The sequence below is a fragment of the Anolis carolinensis genome, chromosome 3 (assembly GCF_035594765.1).
Source record: "Anolis carolinensis isolate JA03-04 chromosome 3, rAnoCar3.1.pri, whole genome shotgun sequence".
Classification (NCBI taxonomy): domain Eukaryota; kingdom Metazoa; phylum Chordata; class Lepidosauria; order Squamata; family Dactyloidae; genus Anolis; species Anolis carolinensis.
Window position 1 is genome coordinate 251,440,452 of NC_085843.1, and position 18,935 is coordinate 251,459,386.

Below are 18,935 nucleotides of genomic sequence, written 5' to 3' on the forward strand. Positions count from 1 at the left end.
CTAGGGCTGGCCTTTTCCCGAAAGTTTTGGAAGGTTTCACATTACAATTTTTGGCAAAATGCCCAGCATTCCCACAGTACAAACACAAGCCCAGCTGCCTCCTACGGCTCTTTTCCTCGGTAGACAGCTTTTTAAAGACCCCAAGCTCCATAGGCTCTTCCCCCATTACCACAGGTGCCCTGGTTACATGCATGGGTGGCGCACACATTGCTTTTGAGTGCTTACGAGCCTCGAACCTTGCGTCTAAGCGCAGCACCTTAGCAACTAAGGTATCCCAACTTTCAGCCGGCTCCAAACGTGCTAATTCATCCTGGAGCATATCACTTAACCCAGCAGTAAATAAAAGCATGAATGCATTTTCCCCCCAATCCAGCTGGTGGCGATACAGGTTAAACTTATTTAAGTAATCCAAAACAGTCCCCTTTCCCTGTTTCAACCGATACAGAGCCCACCCAGCGTTCTCCGTGCGGAGAGGATCCCCAAAAGTATCAATTAACAACTTTCTGAAATCATTCAAATTGTCCTTGACTGGGTCATTGCCCAAAATTAAATTAGTGGCCCATTGTCCTGCGGGACCGGTCAACAAACTCAAAATAAAGGCCACCTTGCTAGTGTCTGTAGGATAAGCATGAGCACTGAGCTGAGAAAAATAAAGCTCCACTTGTGCCAAAAAGGTTGGCAACTTGCACCTGGTTCCGTCAAAGCGTTCAGGAGTCAAAACATGTCCTTTCACGGCATGAGCGGTTTGGCTAGCGGTAAAAGCCGTTTGCAATTGGTCTAATTTGACCCTTAACTCATCCATCGTCTTCCTGACGGGTTTATTGCTGCAATAAACCTTTTATGGGCGTCGGGCAATCTGTCAAGGACAGAACGCCACAAGATTCAAAGTAACAGAGTTTATTAGATTACAGAACTCAAAAATGCCCGTAACACACAAGGGCCAGGCAATTTTTGCCTTTAGGAGCAAAAAGGGGCAAAAGTAAATGTTCAAAAGATAAACCGGATTAAACCGGAGTTTAATCCGGGTAAAAACAAACTGCTTTCTTCAGCCTGGGTATAAACAAAACGAAAGGCAAGGAACAAAAGATACAAAGAATGCAACTAATTGGCAGCAGATTCCTCTCTGCTGCCAACACTGTGTTTAGAGTAACTTGCGTCGCTCCCACACACACAGCAGACAGGATTCCAACACGAACAATTCCGCCAGGGATTTTAGCAGTAGAGTAGACCAGTTCCGTTCCGTAGATCAAAGCCAGAAGCAGACGTTTGTAGTTTTTCCAAGTCCAAGAAGGGGGGAAGACAAGCCGTGGTCAGTTCAGTCCGAGTTCTCAAAGCAGGAGATGGCGTCCGTCAGGAAGACGACGGAAGGTCAAGCTAATAAGAGTAAGCACAGGTTTGCACAAACAAATGCCCACACAATCCCTCCCGCCGTCTGACCCTGGATTCCAATCAACTTACGTCTCAGCACAGGAAAGTACACAAGTCTTCAGGGAAGCGTCCCACACACACACACGAATCCCAAGCGTTTGCCCAGATTACCTTGCCCGACGCAATTTGCAATTGCTCCCAAGCCCCATTTTATGCCAGTTACAAATCTTCATCACTGTCAGCTGCCCTCCTTAACCCGGGCGTTTCCTCATCACTTTCCTCGTCAGAGCTGGAACACCTCTGACTACGCCCAACAGCATCTCCAGCTGTGGATCCCGTCCCATCCCTCCAGCTACGCCATGGGTCTAATCCTGAAGGTCCCCATTCATCTTCTGCCCCATCATGGCCAGTGGCCCCCAATTCCTCCCTTACCCGAGTCCAATCCATCTCATCCTCCTCTGAGCTAACCAGCCCTTCCTCCATTCTCTCCGTGAACCCTTCGAAAGACTCTTCGTCAGAGGGTGCTGCAAATATGTCTCGCAGTCTTTTTCTCTCTCGCTCCTCGAGAGTATCCGACTCTCGAGGAGTCTTACGCCCACGCCTGTCAGAAACAGAGCCACGAGGCTCAATCATAACAAAAGGTTTGCTAGGGTAGATCCTCTCTCACTCAGACTCAGCCCCCCCTCCCCCGAATCAAAATCCCAGCCCTCCCCCCCCCCCCCCCCCCGATTCAAAATCCTGGCTACGGGCCTGCTTACACACACACCCTGACAACATTTAATACATCCCAATGGTTGAAAATGTTCAGCATCATTTTGGTTGCAAGACCAACATGATATAATGGTCTAAACATTAAACTACAACTCTGAAAACCACTCTGAATCTGTGCTTAGCAATGGAAATTTACTTGGTGATTATGGGCAAGCTACACTTGCTCAGGCTCAGAAGAAGGCAGTGGCAATTCACCTCTGAACAAACTTTGCCAAAAAAAACCCTTTATGTTAGGTTCAACTTAGGGTCATCATAAGTTAGAAACAACTAGAAGACATAGAACCACCTCTGCTTGCTTTTATTAACTTGGTATTCAATATTTAGAACATGTTTTCTGTTTGTCACTAAGAACCTCATCAGATAGGGGTTTTCCCCATCCTATCGCACTGCCGAGATGGAGCCTAGATGGAGTCTGCCGGAGTCCATCATATGATGCAGGACTAATTCCGGCAGGAAGAGCAAAGTGTTCAATTCCTTCTTTGGGGAACAAACATAAGGAAGACACATAACTTCCCTTTAAATATATTTCCTATTACTACCTTCCAGATATAAACAAAAGTTTTCATTAAAATTATTTTGTTTATATCTGGAATTCTTTGAAGTGCTCTCAACTATTCTGACATAGAGTACACATATCATATGTTATAAAATGTGTTTTAAATCATCAGTTATTACATCCCTGCATTATTTTATTCATTCAAAATTGGGCTCAGTTAGCAACATGCTAAAATGGGAGAAAGGACAACGAGTGTTGACCTCATCAATGTTCACTATGTAATGGACTGTGACCGTTGCTTATTTTGCAGAACCATTAGATGAACTGAAGATCAGGAGCCACAGCACTGAGCCACTACCAAAGCTGGAAAACAAAGAAAGAGGTCACCATGGGGCATCTTCCAGAGAGCCAATAAAAGCTCAGGAATGGGATGGGACACCAGGACCACCACTTGTATCTAGCAGACTTGGAAGGTCTTCTGTTAGTCCAACCATGTTGGCAGGAAATAATAGTTCGGGTAAGTATGAATGCAGAAGAAAATGCAGAGGAACAAAATAAGTATGCATTCCGTTTCCTACAAATTATTTTCTTGCAGGTTATGACAACATATCCAAACATTACAATTACTGCCTTTATAGTTTCTTTCCCTTGTATGTTTATGTGAGTTCATTAGGTTTTGGGATACAGATAGACTGTAGAATTAATGCTATTTGACACCACTTTAATTGCCATGGCCCAATACTATGTATTCGAAATGGTAGTTTTGCAAGGTCTTTAGCCTTCTTTGCTAAAGATTGCTGGTGTCTCAACAAACTACGAATTCCAAGATTCTGCAGCATTGAGCCATGCTACTTAAAGTTGCATCAAATTGCAATAATTCTGCAGTGCAGATTCACCTTTAAGGGGAAAATGTCCTCTTGTTATTATGATGATAGTAACTGATGATTTTAAGCACAGGCCTAAGTGCAGGCGAGCAGAACGCCCATAGTATTTTACAAGCATCAATTCTTACTGGGGATCACCATTAAAGTTCTTTATAATTTATGGATAGAATTTAAACAAATGCACTGTAGTGGTGAATTATTTGTCCCTTTACACCTCAGTATTAATATTAGTTCATTGCAGAGTGTGTTTTCATATGAAAATCTAGGTATTCCAAAATCTGAAAACTCTGAAATCCAAAACACTTGTAGTCTCAAGTATTTCAGACAACGAATCATCAACTTTTAGTATAGCTGTTAGCTGATACATGGCTATTTGCCACATACTCAGTAGCCCATTTTGCATCAACAGCTATGAAACTATGTGCCCACTTCATGAAAGACAACAGTAGATTAACAATTGATTTTACAATTTTAGTTGTTTTACATGGGTCTGTTTTAAAATGTCTAATATTTTGACTATTTTTTAAAAATTCTGTTTGTTTTGTTCCATTCATTGCCAAGAGCACTGACTAGATACAAGAAACATGATGATGATGAATAATCTGGCAAGAACATATTTTCAAGCCAAGAAAACTCACCAGTCTTGGAAATTTGCTCTAGCAGCTTTATTCTAAAGAAGAGACCAGTATCAAAAAACCTAAAATTATTGAATCTTTATCTCAATTTACCCCTTCAATTTTTCCATTTCATCCAACTCCTGGTTTCTAAAAATATTTTCTAGTTCCCAACTGAGAGAGAAATAGCAAGGACAGTAATCTTGTGTCTAGATGGAAAAGTGGAGATCTTTTGCTCTTTCCAGGTTGCCCTTACTACAACAGGCCCAATCATTTCAGGAGGACTTTCCCCCTTTTTGTTTTCTTTCCTCACTGGCACACCTCTGCTATTGCCCCAGCTTGATGTATTTATAGAAAATTGAGGAAAGAGATTGGGGGAAGGGGAGGAATAAATTAAAACACTATTTCTGAACTGTTGTCCTCCTTGTTTAAATTAAAATTTCCCAATCTCTGACCATTGGTCATGCTGGTAAGTGCTTTGGGGAATTAAAGTGTCAATTATCTTAATGGCTAGCCATTGAGTTAGATCCGTGTTTCTCAAACTGTGCCACTTCATGTGTTTTGGACTTCAGCTCAAAGAAATCCCAGCCAGTTTACCAACTGTTAGGAATTGTGGAAGTTGAAGTCTAAAACATCTGGAGGAGCACAGTGTAAGTAACTCTGAGTTAGAGAATGAGCAGGAGAGGTTTATACATTTGGAATTGGCATGGAAATGTGTTGAACTATTTCCCTGGTTCTGAAAACATGCCTCATTAAATATAGGAAAGGGTATTTATATCATTAATGGGATTATTTTAGAAGAGGGAATTTCAGCAGGTCTAGTTTTCATTCAGTTCTACCTTCTACATAGCCATTAAGCACAGTTATTATGCAAAAGTGACTTGCTGAAATTCTGTCATCTAAACAACCATTACAGATATAGGAACCCTGTTCTAGTTTTCAGCTGACAAACCTATTGGAAAGAGGAAGTTTGCCTATCTCCAGCAATCAGGAACTTGCCTATATGATTGTATGGTGGAAATAACCAGGACTTGCATGTAAACGCTGCTATCAAGTAAATTTTTTGTATCAAATCTCTATTCAGGCAAAAACTAAGTTAAATCCAATTGCTACTCCCAACTAGACCAATTCAATCAGGGGATTTATGCAAGTGTTGACTTACCATTTAGGAGTAGACTTGGTGGGTCTGCTCTAGTCTAAATTGCATTTAGGCTTTGAAATGTTGAGGAGTGAAGGGGTGGTCCATATATGTTATCTAAGGTTCTGTACATAGATTAAAAAGATAAAGCTTTTCCCCTGACATGAAGTATAGTCATGTCCGACTCTGGGGGCTGGTGCTCATCTCCATTTCTAAGCTGAAGATCCGGCGTTGTCCATAGACACCTCCAAGGTCATGTGGCCGGCATGACTACATGCAGTGCTGTTACCTTCCTGCCGACCTATTGATCTATGCACATTTGCATGTTTTTGAACTGCTAGGTTGGCAGACACTGGGGCTAACACCAGGAGCTCACCCGAATCCTGGATTCGCACCACCGACCTTTCAGTCAACAAGTTCAGCAGCTCAGCAATTTAACCTGCTGCAATAAAAATATAGGAGTGCATGTGAAATATTACTTGCTTTTGCTCTCAATAGTTACATATTATTATAAAGGAATCAGCAAATCAAACACAATCCAGAGTAGTTCTTTCTTCTCAATCTCTCAATATTGTGTGAATGTTCTTCAGCTTTTCCCTAAAACCAACTGGAGTCTTTTAACAAGAACTTGGATAATCTCTGAATTGAGGGCCAAAAAATATTTTTTTCAGGCTCTGGTTTGAGCATTTGCTTTAATTTCAGATGGCAAAACTAAAAAATCGAGCTGATTTGGGGTGTCCTCTGTATTCCTCAATGTAAAGCAAGGTGTGTGGGGGGTGGGGGGAGTAGGATGGTAATGTGATTTAATTTTTGTCTTCACATGCCTTACAAAGATTCTCCTGTATAGGATATTTCCCATTGTTCAGAAAAGAGTCTAGAATGTTTTTTTTAAAAAAATTGCAAAATAGTTCAGAACGTTAAATTTTGAGATTCCTTCCCTCTTTACAATATTTCTTTTGGGCTGGAGGAGATTTTATCAATTTTATCATTAGTTGCTCATGATATCCATTTCAAAAGCAAATCCATTCTTGGGTAGAGTAGACATTTAAAAGAGCAATCAGTGATACTGAATCCTAGTAAGTTTAGACTAAAACCCAGAGAAGATTCAGTGCCCCACTGACATGGAAGCCACCAGCCATGACTGAGTATTAACTGCAATTAGGACACAGTTTTCTAGCTTCTCAGAGAATGTTTGTATTGGGGCTGGAGAACATTTGAGTTCCATAGAGTGAAACAGAATAAATAAGAAAATATGCCCACTGTGTTGAACAAAATTCTCTTGTTTGTTATATAGTGCTACTCCTGTGCTGGTCCCAGAACACCAGAGACAAAATAGGTAAGGTGATGCATCTTGCTAAAGCGATTTCTACCTAAATTAGAAGACTGAAAGCTTACACACACTCATCAATGGGAACTGATCCAGTAAGAGGTAAGTGCTTTTCTTACGTTGTGTGTCAGTTCTGTTGCTGAGTGTGGATAAGCTCCCTATCTCATAAGGACCCTTTTACACAAGGCAGTTCCTAAAACAGAATGCAAAGTAACATGAATCCTAAATTTACATTTCATGACAGTAAATGGATTCAAGTTGAAATCAATGAGGCCATAATTCAACACTCACTGTAGTTTATTCTGAACCATTCATTGCTCCCAGTAATTTCAAGTGCCTCAACTCTGGGTAGAATGTGCTAGGATGCTAAAACAAAGAAAACTGCATTTAGGATAACTAGGAATCCTTCCTGTTTCAAATACTGAAACAGTTAATTGCTACCATCTGGATACAGGAGCATAGAGTTAACATACAAGACAATGACCTCAAGGCAAATAAGTTCATTTTTAATACACTTTTGTTAGTTGGCTGGAATTCAGAAATATATGCAAGCAAAAAGTGCTCTATTAACTGAACAGTAAACAAAATGGAACAAGCATCATCAACCTCTTGCCTTTTTGTAGTCCACATCATGATCTGTCAGAGCAAGGTTTAATTGTTATCAGCCAACCATCCACATTCACTGTGGTCAAGGCCACAAGATTTCCATGAAAATGAAAAACCACAAATAAAAAAAATATTTTTCCGTATGTTCTGGTCGGGCCCTACATTCAGAAAACACATGAAAGCTTCGCAATATCTACCGGTACTGCATGTTGGAACTCCCAATAAAATCCAGAGTGTGGAAAGCAATCTTTCAAAAATTGAAGATACTGTGATAGTTTTTGGCATTTTTCACGCTGCCAAGTCTCTGCAGTTCGCCCTGCTTGCTGCATGGAGGGATGTCAGGGACTCTGCAGCTGAGCATTGTAACAGCTCAGCAGTACCCAGCTGGTACTAGTAGTGCACAGCATGATACAGGCCATTCATACTGGTTCGCTTGTTATCTGTAACATGAAAACAGGGCACACATCCATACCCTCTCCAAATCCTCTTCCATTGCGAGGCACAGCTATCCATTGCCAAGGGTACAGCTACCTGGGGGGCAAAATGAGAGTGGTGCCCCAAATAGCAATTCTGTCTCCCAATGAAATTGCCTCCAGTCTTCACATTTCTATCATTGCAGTGAGTGACACATCGAAAATCTTCCTCACTTAAGAACTTTTATATTCGCCATGTTTGCATTCCTCTAGTAACTTTGCCGGTCCTAAATGTTTCTAAATATTCAACTGAAGGGCTAATTTATTGCAGTGCAAGAAATTTGGAGATAGAAGGGAAATTTCATGGAGGCATACAGTATTTTTACTGGGGAATGCAGTCCTCTTATTTCCTTAACACACAAACACTTACCTATTTTCACCTTCACCCTTCTTTTATTGAATCTATTGCTAAGACCATGTAATCCCATTCAGTAGGTTCAACTGTTCCTAAGTATATATTGCTATAATTTACCATGTCTTTGTAAATAAACCCATTGCTCTCTGAGTTTGTAAATATTACTGTGACCTTGAATAGGATATTTATTATTATGTTCCATCGCTCTCTGTGTCATTCCCACATATCGGATAATTTCTCAGGGACGTTTCTCATCCTCAGTCATTTTGGGCTTTTTTTAGTGGAATAGCTGTGAGGGGTTTTTACACCCAGCAGCCTTGAAAACATGCTACCGCTATTTCAGTGAAGAACCACAGGGGGTCTGCAAAACAGGAAGCATCATCCAGTTTCACTCTGGGTGTTTCAAAGCACATTTTCTCGAAGGCTGCTGTTCTTATTTCAATGAAGAATTGTACATTGCCATCTACTGATGGAAAGATGCACTACATCACATTTTTAACAATTACACCTTTTGGTATTTCTAGAGGATTTTATTTTTCATTTCTCAACATCACACAAACCTGATGATTTCCCAAATCATGTAGCAACCAGGCAGATAAATGCTGCAAACAGAATACAGCTTCATACTTAAAAGATTATTTGGGTGACAGACAGAGAAATGATCTTAATATATTACTGAGGTACTACAATTGTCAAGAAAAGGATGCTTGAGATGTTGACTCAGTTCACTCACTCTTGTAGATCACAAACAAGCCGAGTAAATTGGGTGGTTTCATTTAAAATACAGAGGGAATTGTTTGTCCTCATTTCCTTCTCTGTTACCAACAGATTTGGTTTTGGCTTCTGTCAGTGCTGTCAGAGTGAAAATTGGAGAGGGTTTTTGAACCCTGAATGCTTACATAGAAGTGGGTATGTTAGCAGGTGTTCTTCCCATGCTCAGAGAGGCTAGTCAAAATGCCCAGTGAAGAAATTAGCTAATGGATCATGCCAGCTATTGCAGAATGAATTCATTCCACAAAGAGACCACCCTTGGTGGTATCTTGGATAAGAATTTAGATCTGCTCCCTTGATTTTCCTCCATTTCATTTGCTCATCTTCATCATCATAGGTTATCACTCGTGGCTGAGTATGATTGCCTTCCAAGTGCAGAGTCTTCGTGGAGAAATGTATATGACAGCTCCAAAGCATCAACTGCTCTGTCATGGAGTGTTCTCACCTTCCAATTTCAGGGAAGCCCCATGGGACACAAAGGTGACAAAAGAGGAAGCCCATCATTGTCATTTTGGCCAGAGTGGCCTCTAACCTGGAGCCAACCCGCCCACCATATTATTTCCCTTTATTTCTATTTCCCATTTATCGTCTGCAAGTGACTAACTTTTAGGCATTAACATGTAGGATTTACAAGGAAGATTTCCAAAATGTGTGACCACAGAGTCCGATTGCCTCATGTTTGGATTGTGGGAAGCTATATAACTACTATACAATATATTCAGAAGCACTTAACCCACAGCAGTGAGGTTGATAGAGCCACTGTTGAGATCTTCTAAATCAAGATAAGAGTGGAATAGACAATATCTTTCCATTAACTTCTTAGGTAACTGGAAATATTTTTTTGCATTGGCCAGAGGTTGAGAAAGTTCTACTGTTGCACCATAACTCCCAGAGTTCCTCAGCCACTATGTAGCCTGAAGATTCTGGAAATTATAGAGGAAAAAAACTTTTCACATACTTTGTTATAGGCACAACCTTTCTCTCATCACTGCTAGAAGATTAAGAACACCCTTGTCATAATGGCATTGGACAGATTATAGGACTTTCAGTGAAATTTTCTGAAACTTTTGCAGCAAAAAAAAATCCTATTTTCAATTACCTTCCCTCATATTTGTGGGAAAGAGCTCACAAGTAATGGCAGATTGATAGCTGATCCGATGAGTCTTTGCCCATTAAGCAGTGAAAGTTATCAAAATCTTGGCAGTTGCCTCCCTCTGCTGGCAAGACAGCAAGGCTCTGCTCTTTTAAATAAGGAGACATAAATGCATTTTTGTCAATGAGATGGATCTTCGTGAGAGAGGTTGCACTGTAGGGATGGTGCTAGGGTGCAATATAAGGCACTAAGATCAGTTTAAATTTGGAATTCATTTTCTAAAGGTATTTTGGTAGCTCACTGCAGAATTTTGTCTCTGTTCAAGTGTCTGTTTTGGAGTGGCAAGACTGTTTCAGTCTGCATATGACTTACATACAAAACAAAGGACAATAAATGCAAAATGATTAGATAAGAGAGAGCATAAGATAGGAAAAGCAAGTATTTCACTACTTGTGAGAATACTTCTTCTAAATGTGTGCTAAGCCTATCATCTATTTTAGTCTTCTCAAAACAGAAGAGAAAGGCATAATGACAACTTTTTAAAAAAATTTCTGGGAGATTAGATGGTAAATATCTCTGTGTCAAGGTATATAGTTGGCCCTCCAGATTTGCTGGTGTTTGAGGCACACACACAGAGTAAAAAATTTGGATAATCATATTATTAAATGGTGGTGCACATCACCAACATTTAGGAATGGGGCGTGATGATCCACAGTCAGATCAGGAACTCACAGACTGGGATCACCCACTGGAGAGTCCATCCATGGCTATATTGGTAGCATGCAAAGCTGGTTGTGCTTATGACTAAAACATCTTCTTTGTTTATTCATTTATTCAATTTATATCTTACCTTTCTGCCCCAACTTTTTTATCTGGATACATTTGGGAGAAATAAATAATGAGGAACAGATAGCATACTGCTTCAGTCTACAGAGACAGAATTGACACTAGTTCTAACTAAAATCTTCCAAGAAATATGGAAAACAAAACAATTACGCACAGACTGGAGGTGAAACCTCCAGCTCCTGATCAGCTTTTTGCTATGTTTGGCTTCCAGGTGGGTCCTTGAAGCTAAAGACAGTCTAGGGAGGCTATATTGGAAAATTGCCTAGGCAGGACTGGCAGTTTTCCAAGACAGACTTCCTACTTTGAGGAGCTACCTCAAAAGCAAATACTTCAGAGATTAGCCTTTTCAGAATTTAGAAGCTTTGCATGGTAGTGAGACAAATTTCTCTGACTTATCACCATTATACAAACTTAAAAAGAGCTCTATGCCTGTGTAATAGATTATTAGGTCAGTAAGATATGACAACAGGATGCCGATGTATATTAAGCACACACACACACACACACACACACTCCAATGCAGTATATTGTTTCTGGTGAGCTACAAAAAATCTATATCGACAGATAAATCTGTTGTTTGGGACATGACGTTCCACCTGTAACTAGAACCTGTCTTCTTTTGCAGTGTGCTTTATCTCATATAATGGCCTTTTGATCACCGTAATAAAATCAACAGGGCATAGAGACTACTATTTTCATTTGCGCTCTACCTGTAGCCTCTCCTGTTGATGCCAGACATTGTCTCCTAAGGTCTGAGAGGTCATTTGAGGAAAAGCCTGGCAAGCCTGGCAAGCCAGTTGCCTTTGAGTTCAAGCAACATCTGCTAACATTGTGCAGATCGCAGGTGCAAGTGAGCTATTGCAAAATTAACTAACCTAGCATGTTTTCAGGCTACTTATAAGACCTTTGACCAGCATTGCACTGCCTATTCTTTATTACATACAGTTGAAGGGATTATAGCACACACATTTTAGATATTGAATGGGAGTGAGCCAACTTGAGATTGTTGCCACAAGGAAAGTGTAGTTCTTCTTTCTATCCCAAAGCACTAGCAATAACTTTATTTCACATTATGTTTTAATTTTGTATTATTATAATTTATGCCTTTAGAGAGAAATCGTATTAAAAATGAGAAATGAAAGTCACATCCAGTTCTTAATGTACAGAAGAAATTGCTGTGATTATGCACTAGATCATTAAAGGGAGACATCTTAGATGAGGAAACTTATTAGCCTAGAAACTCCTGCTTATTTCAATAGTCACATCATATTGGAGATATAAAGCAACACAGGTAAAAGGAAACTCACACTGTCTCTGAGTGTGGTGTATGCTATTTCTTTGATGCCAGATGAAAGGAGTTTTGTTGGTAAATATGTGATAATCTTTCATGATGTTGCCCATGCCCCACTGAAAATGACATTTCCTGCTTTTCTTGAAATGAAGAAAAACAACTCAGAGTATACAGTTATAGTAAACAAGGCCATCTAGTTTTTGCACATCAGCAGTTCTCAAGCAAGACATATTGGCCTAAATTCAATTAGTCCCAGTTTGAATAAACACACCAAAGAGATAGGAACTTTGTGAGTCAACACTTACGAAAATTCAATCGATTCAATGGGCTTACATGAATTTAGGCCACTGTCTGCAACAAATATAGCTATGGAATCCACACTCAATTGTGTCAAGTAACTATAAATAGCTAAACCATTGAGTCAAATTAAGATTAGGATTTACAAAACAGATCTGAAAGGATTTAAATCTATCACAGAGGTGGAATATGTGGAAATTATTTACATTCTCAGAGAGCTTTTCTTCCACTGACTAATGGAAAACATTTAGCTATCACCCTTTATCTTAAAGGATTTACTTTTGACAATTACATAAAGCATGTGCATGTTGGCAAGCAAGAGCTACTGAGTAAGTATGTGTGGCAAGAGGGCTTTTTAGGTAAATGGAATGGAATAACAGCAAATCTGAAAAGAATGGATCCCCTCTGTAGTCAAAAGATTTTCTAAGGTTCTCCCTTTAAAAGAGAGGCTGAGATCTGTTGGAGTTATAGAATTGGAATGGACTGCAAGAGCCATTTAATGAAACACCATGCCATGTAGGTATTCACAACAAAAACATTCCTGATAAATGGTCGTCTAACTTAGGTTTAAAAATTTTCCATAGAAATTATTGTTATATTTATTTATACCCTGCTTTATCTCTCCTGCAGGAGATTCACAGCGGCTCAATATAAAAGCATTAGTATACAATTTAAAATATACCAATATGTAAACATTAAAACAGGATATAATATAAACACCAGTCTTTAAAAAATTCCCATGTTCTGTGGCAGAAAACAAGCCGGCTCCATCTTATAACTGACATTCCATCAGATGTTTGCCATGTCACCTCTAAATATTCTCTTCTCTAAAGTAAACAACTCAGTTTCCTAAGCTGCTCTTTACAGGGCTTGGTTTCAAAGCCTTTTACTACATTGGTCATCCTTCTCTGGATTCATTCCAGCTTCTCTATGTTCATCTTAAATGGTGGTGCTCAGAACTAGTCTAAGTATCGCCTGTGAGATCTGACCAAACTAGTCTAAGTATTCCCTGTGAGATAACAAACTAGAGTGGTGCTATTACTTCTCTCCATCCAATACTCTACTCCTGTTGATGCAGCCTAGAATTGCATTGGCTTTTTTGACCATCACAGCACACTGTTGAATCATTTTTGTCTTGTGGTCTACTAAACCCCTATATCTTTTGCACATGCACTGTTGTCTAGTCAGGTGTCATCCATCCTATATTTGTACATTTCATTTTTCTTGCTGAAACATAATATTTCACATTTATCCATTTTGAAAATGATATTAGTTTTGACTTAGACTCTGAGCTTTTTAGTAGCCTTCTAATTTAGTGAAATCTGCAAAATTGATAATATGTCTTCTGTTCCATCATCCTTGTCATTTATAAATGAGTACACTTGAGTGCCCCACGGCACCCTACTAGTCACTTTTTTCCATGATGAGAAGAAGCCATTGAAGAGCACCCTTTAAAAACCTACAGACCTTATAGTCTTAAAATTGCTATATGCTATAATTGGGGACTTTTCAAGAGTATTGTCAAAATCAAGATGTCTTTCTAGAAAAAAAACCTCTTAACTGCTGTTGAGAATATAGGGAGAAAAGGAAGTTGCGGACATCATGAAGAAGTAGCCATTCCTGTTTACTCTAAGCTTAGAAAAGAGATAGTGGGATTCTTTCTCTAATGCACTGCTTTTCCTTTCCAGAGCCGAAAGGAAGTTGCAGATTGGGGCGATCTGCATCCACATCAGGTGTGCCTCCTCCCTCCGTTACTCCTCTCAGGCAAGCGAGCGATCCACACCCGAGCCAGGTACCATCGTTAGCCAATCGTGAATGACTTCCTGTGGTGCAACATGCCAAATTTTCACACCTCTGTGTCTGTCTATCATCTGTTAATGTAAATTGTTCTGCGTGTTTTGTTTGATTTCTGTTTGTATGCCTGTGCTTATGTGTGTGCGTGTCTCTCTTTCTCTCTCCTGCCTCTTTCTCATAAGCAAAGAAAATTTACTCATGGTATCCTGGTAGTCTGCCAGGCTTTCTTTGCTGTTAATTTGTCTAAAATCACTGTTTGTCTCCTCTTCATTCTGTAATATAAATGTTGTAACCTTTTGTACTCTTATGTATTTGCTGAATTATTATTATTTGATCCTGTGTATTTTTTCCTGAATTTAAAAATTTATCGGCATTCGATAAATTCTGACTATTTTCTTTATACAGTAATACACATTTCTTTTAAATGTCTTCTCAGTAATGTTTTTTACTATATTTCTCAGTGACTTTGTATATACAATTTAAACTCAAGCCTCTTTGTATTGTACCATATGTGCATCTATTTATTTGTGCATGATTGAAATATGCATACATATATATATATACACACACACATATATATAGAAATATAAAGGAATAAGCATTCGTAGCAAAATATTTTGTTTCCTGCACACAGCATTTTCTTCATCCCTGGATTATATGTAATACTATAAGAATGAGTAAATAATAACCCTCTGTTTTTATAAAGTAGCAACGTGGTTACAATTAGCAGGGTATCTACTGAGGGAATTGCCATATACTGTGAATGACTTAGAGTGCAATGTGGTTTCTGCAAGCGGAGATGCACTCTTGCCTCATTAATCGAGCTCCTGTTGTTGGTGGCAGGCCATCCAGTGATGGGGTGCTGAGTAGACATATGATTCTTCTCACTGTATTTTAAGGAAACTCTTTGTCAAGAGTCCTTCATCAAAACTTGATTCCTAATCAAGAGTGTTTGAGATAACTTCTCCCTTCTTGCAAACCAAAGCAATTCCTAAATGGTGGAGGAAATGAATTGTTCCAGAACTTGGAAAAGGTACATTTTTGGTTTTCAACTCCCTGAATTTTCCCAGCCAACACACCCAAAAGAAATTGTCATAAAATAACTTTCCCAACTTTGTCATGAGTAGTTTTTGCTAAGAAATATTAACTTTATGTTGATAAAGACTTTAGAAATTGTATCTATTTGTGTATTCCTTCCTTCCTTCCTTCCTTTTTTTGGGATGGGGGGAGTCTTGATCTTTTGTATAGCCATTTTGATTCTTACTACAATATTGATCCAAAGTGCAGCACCTTAATTGACCCAATATAAGGGAGCTTTTCTAAGAGAAAATGAAGGATGCAGTTAGGGAATGTTTTTTATCTTGGACAGTGGGCAGGTTCTTTCCAAACCTACTTTTCAAACCCACATTTTTAATCCTATTTATAAGAATACCATATCTATCCTATCCTGGATTCTTCTTTCAAAACGTCATACACAGATGCAGTAGAATGAAGTGACAAAATGCAAAACAAGTTACATGATTCAAATCTTAGCAAACTCATCACATGAATGAGATCACACAGGGTGATTTGCCAACCTCCGTGGCAAATCAACAGGACAGCTGGGCAATCCCGGTGCCCTTCCTCACCTGCAACGACGCTTCCCCATCACATGTGCTAGCCCTCATGGTTTGCAATGAAAAAAAACAAAGGAACCAATGTAACTGTGGGAAGAATGAGAGTGTGGCACTGATCCATGTGAAGAGTGGCCTCAATTCTGAATAAGGACCAGCCCAGCTGTTCACACACACACTAAGTTAGAGGCTGCTCCTGAGCTACAGGTACACTTCAAAGGATTCCCCATTTTTTCCTAATGAGGGGTGGAATTTGGTTAATTGATTTTAACTTGTGTTAGGAACTGGAAGTCATCTGGACAGAATCTGGAGGCCCAGGAAAGACTTCTTCAATGTAGACAGGTCTACAGTCTATGAAAGCTGATTCTACAACTTCATCTGCTCACTCTCAAAAGTGCAAGTTGAATGGTCTTCACTATGTTATGACTTCATCAGACAGGCCAAGATTCAGCGGCATATGCCAGTTCCCCTTCAGGTTTGCTATGGTGCCTACCGGCTCCCATCCCACGACATACAGCTACTTCCAATGAGGCTCCACAGCAAAACTGAAGAGGAACCAGCATATGCCGCCACAGTGGCAATATGGGAGGCTTCCCATGTTGCATTAGCAACAACAGGAGGAAACCAGGCGGCAGATGCTTCTTCCTGTGGGATGAGGTTAGGGGTAAATCGGGGGATGCAGGGCATGAGGTGATGGGTTCCCCACGCCCACTGCTGGTCTTTGCCAGATTTGCCAGAATCCATGGTAATTCCAGCAGAAAATGTGATGAGGCCCTTATAGTATTTTTTTAATGCTGTTATGCTCAAAATGGAGAACTACCACTGCAGATGAAGGGCTGAGCTTCAATCTTTTGGCCTGTTTCTATTTTCCTAGTTGAAGTGGGGAGGCTGTGTTGAAGGGAGGGAGGGATTCAAAGCACTTCATACCAAGAAGAAAAAATGGCAAAAGCATCTCTTCCATGAGCGGTTCAAGCTATATGCCAAATACGCACTTGCGGAAGGCGCAGTCTGCTAGAGGGTGCAGTTGAGGTGCCTCGGAGAGCAGGGATGGGTGCTCTTTCGCACTTTCCTCCCTTCCCAGCTTGGAGGCTCCCATCGCCCCTCCAAAGTCGGGAGGGGGGGGGAAGAGCAATTCAGTGATTGGTTTGGGGGGGGCACCAAAAATACTGCTCGCTTACACTTGAAAATTGCCTAGGGCCAGCCCTGATCTTTTCACACAGAAAATTTTAAAAGATAATATCTCTCACATACACCCCTTATTTTAACCTGAACTGTTATTCCATCAGTTCTTCAGTTCTTCATAATGCCATCTTAATGTCACACTATGTGTGTAGACGACACACTAGAGAGTGCAATGCAATACTGAGAACTGACAATAGGTGGATTGGCAGGTAAATAGATTTTTTAAAAAAATACTACCCACTTCAAATATAGCTATTTATGATACATTAAAGATTTCCCATTTGCAAAAGTTGCAGAGAACAAATGAGAACACTTTTTTCTAAATATATTACTTGGAGAAAATTATGAAGATACAACTATTTAGCAGTATTAGATGACTACTGAGGACATATGCAATGTTTTGTTAGACTTAAACTATAAAATGGTTTCTACAGAGATCCAAAACATATAGTATGTTTAGGAATGAAGAAATGTATTCACACGTAAATGTAATTAATCAGTTTCCCCAGACCCAAGTTATGGAAACAATATGTGATTTGCCTTCTTTTCTGCAATTCTCTTTTATTTTTATATTTTTTCAAAAACATATTTTTGAAGGCTACAATAGTGAAGGAATCTAAGGAAAATCTCAGCTGTAGCTGAATTGTGGCAAAAACATTTCGATGAAAGGGAGTCAATAAAGAACATATCAAGTAACCTGCTGTCCCTCTGTACTTCTGGTTTATGTACCATTTGGAAGGATTACAGAAGAAGTACTAGCAAGTTTTGGATCCTAACACTATAATGCCTGCAATTTTTTTTTCTCTTCCTGTTTTTTCTTTTGTAAGAAAAAGAAAAGTAGTGGTGTGTGGAAATATTGTATCACAAATTCAAGGAATATTAAATAGTAATACAGGGTTTCATATGCAATTCTGCACTGGCCTAATCTGTAAGGGCCATCTCACATGTGCATTCATTACATATTGACTGGTGCCTGTTGATAGAAACATTGAAAAATAGTTATATACCAGCTTCATTAAAACTATACAGTAATTTTTAGTGCAAAACAGAATTAAAAGAAACACATGTACAGTTGATTTTGAGATAGAAGTTTGAAATTAGGAGCGAAGTGACATAATTACAGAAAACATGCATTTGAAGGCAAGTCCTCTACTCTGCCATATGATCCACTATCTTGCCTACTATCTTAGGATAGTAGTAGTTAAATGTTGTATATCTATCATTTTTGAAAAATTCAAAGATAATTATTGAAGAAGGAAAACATTATAAAATGCAAAATAAAAAACAGTTTCAGTTTTTATAGAAAACAAATGTGAAAGGAGTATTGCACTTTATAAACCTTTCCCGCACTCCCTTAGTAATCAGTTAAATATATACAGGCTGAACATCACTTACCTTAATCTCTGAAATCTAAAATAGTCTACATGGGTAGTTGATATAGTGACACCTTTGCTTTCTAATGGTTCAATAAATGCTAACTTTGCTGCATGCACAAAACTATTGAAAATACTGTACATCACTGCCTTCAGACCATGAATTTTTTGCTTAGTCTTAGATCCTATCTCCAAGATATCTCATTATTTATGCATATGCAAATAATTTCAAAATCTGAAGAACCTAAAATATTGTTCCCAAAGGATGAAGGATAATTAGTCAATCTGAATAAAAAGAACAGTTAAGCACATGTGAAACTATAATGGAGAAGAAGTTTTGTTTCTTTGAGAATAAATACATGCTTTACCTCAATTCAGGTATCTGTCTTTAAAAGCACATCCTCCCCTCCATTAATTGACACTAAATATTCAAGGCGTGTGGCAATATTATGGTGAATAACACAGTACCCTTCATCATAGTTTTTTCTTCCCAAAGGATGAACAGACTATGGTCTCATTTACTCTGCCATATAATGCATAATGTGGTTTAACTGCTTTGAACTACATTATATGACAGTGTAGACTCATATAATGCAGTTCAATGCAGTTAAACTACATTATGTAACTGCATTATATAGCAAGA

General features: G+C 39.1%; 1 protein-coding gene across 5 annotated transcripts in view; it reads left to right on the plus strand.

Moving 5' to 3' along the window:
- The window catches only part of nyap2 (neuronal tyrosine-phosphorylated phosphoinositide-3-kinase adaptor 2), a 196,664-nt gene that overhangs the window by 135,214 nt on the left and 42,515 nt on the right, over positions 1 to 18,935 (plus strand). For 3 of the 5 annotated variants that reach the window (XM_008106258.3, XM_008106257.3, XM_062976593.1), the window contains exons 5-7: positions 2,946 to 3,152; positions 6,566 to 6,607; positions 14,019 to 14,122. In XM_008106258.3, the coding sequence (XP_008104465.2) occupies positions 2,946 to 3,152; positions 6,566 to 6,607; positions 14,019 to 14,122 (353 nt within the window). The remainder of the gene's footprint in view (positions 1 to 2,945; positions 3,153 to 6,565; positions 6,608 to 14,018; positions 14,123 to 18,935) is intronic. The other 2 variants (XM_062976592.1, XM_062976594.1) reach the window with 1 other exon arrangement.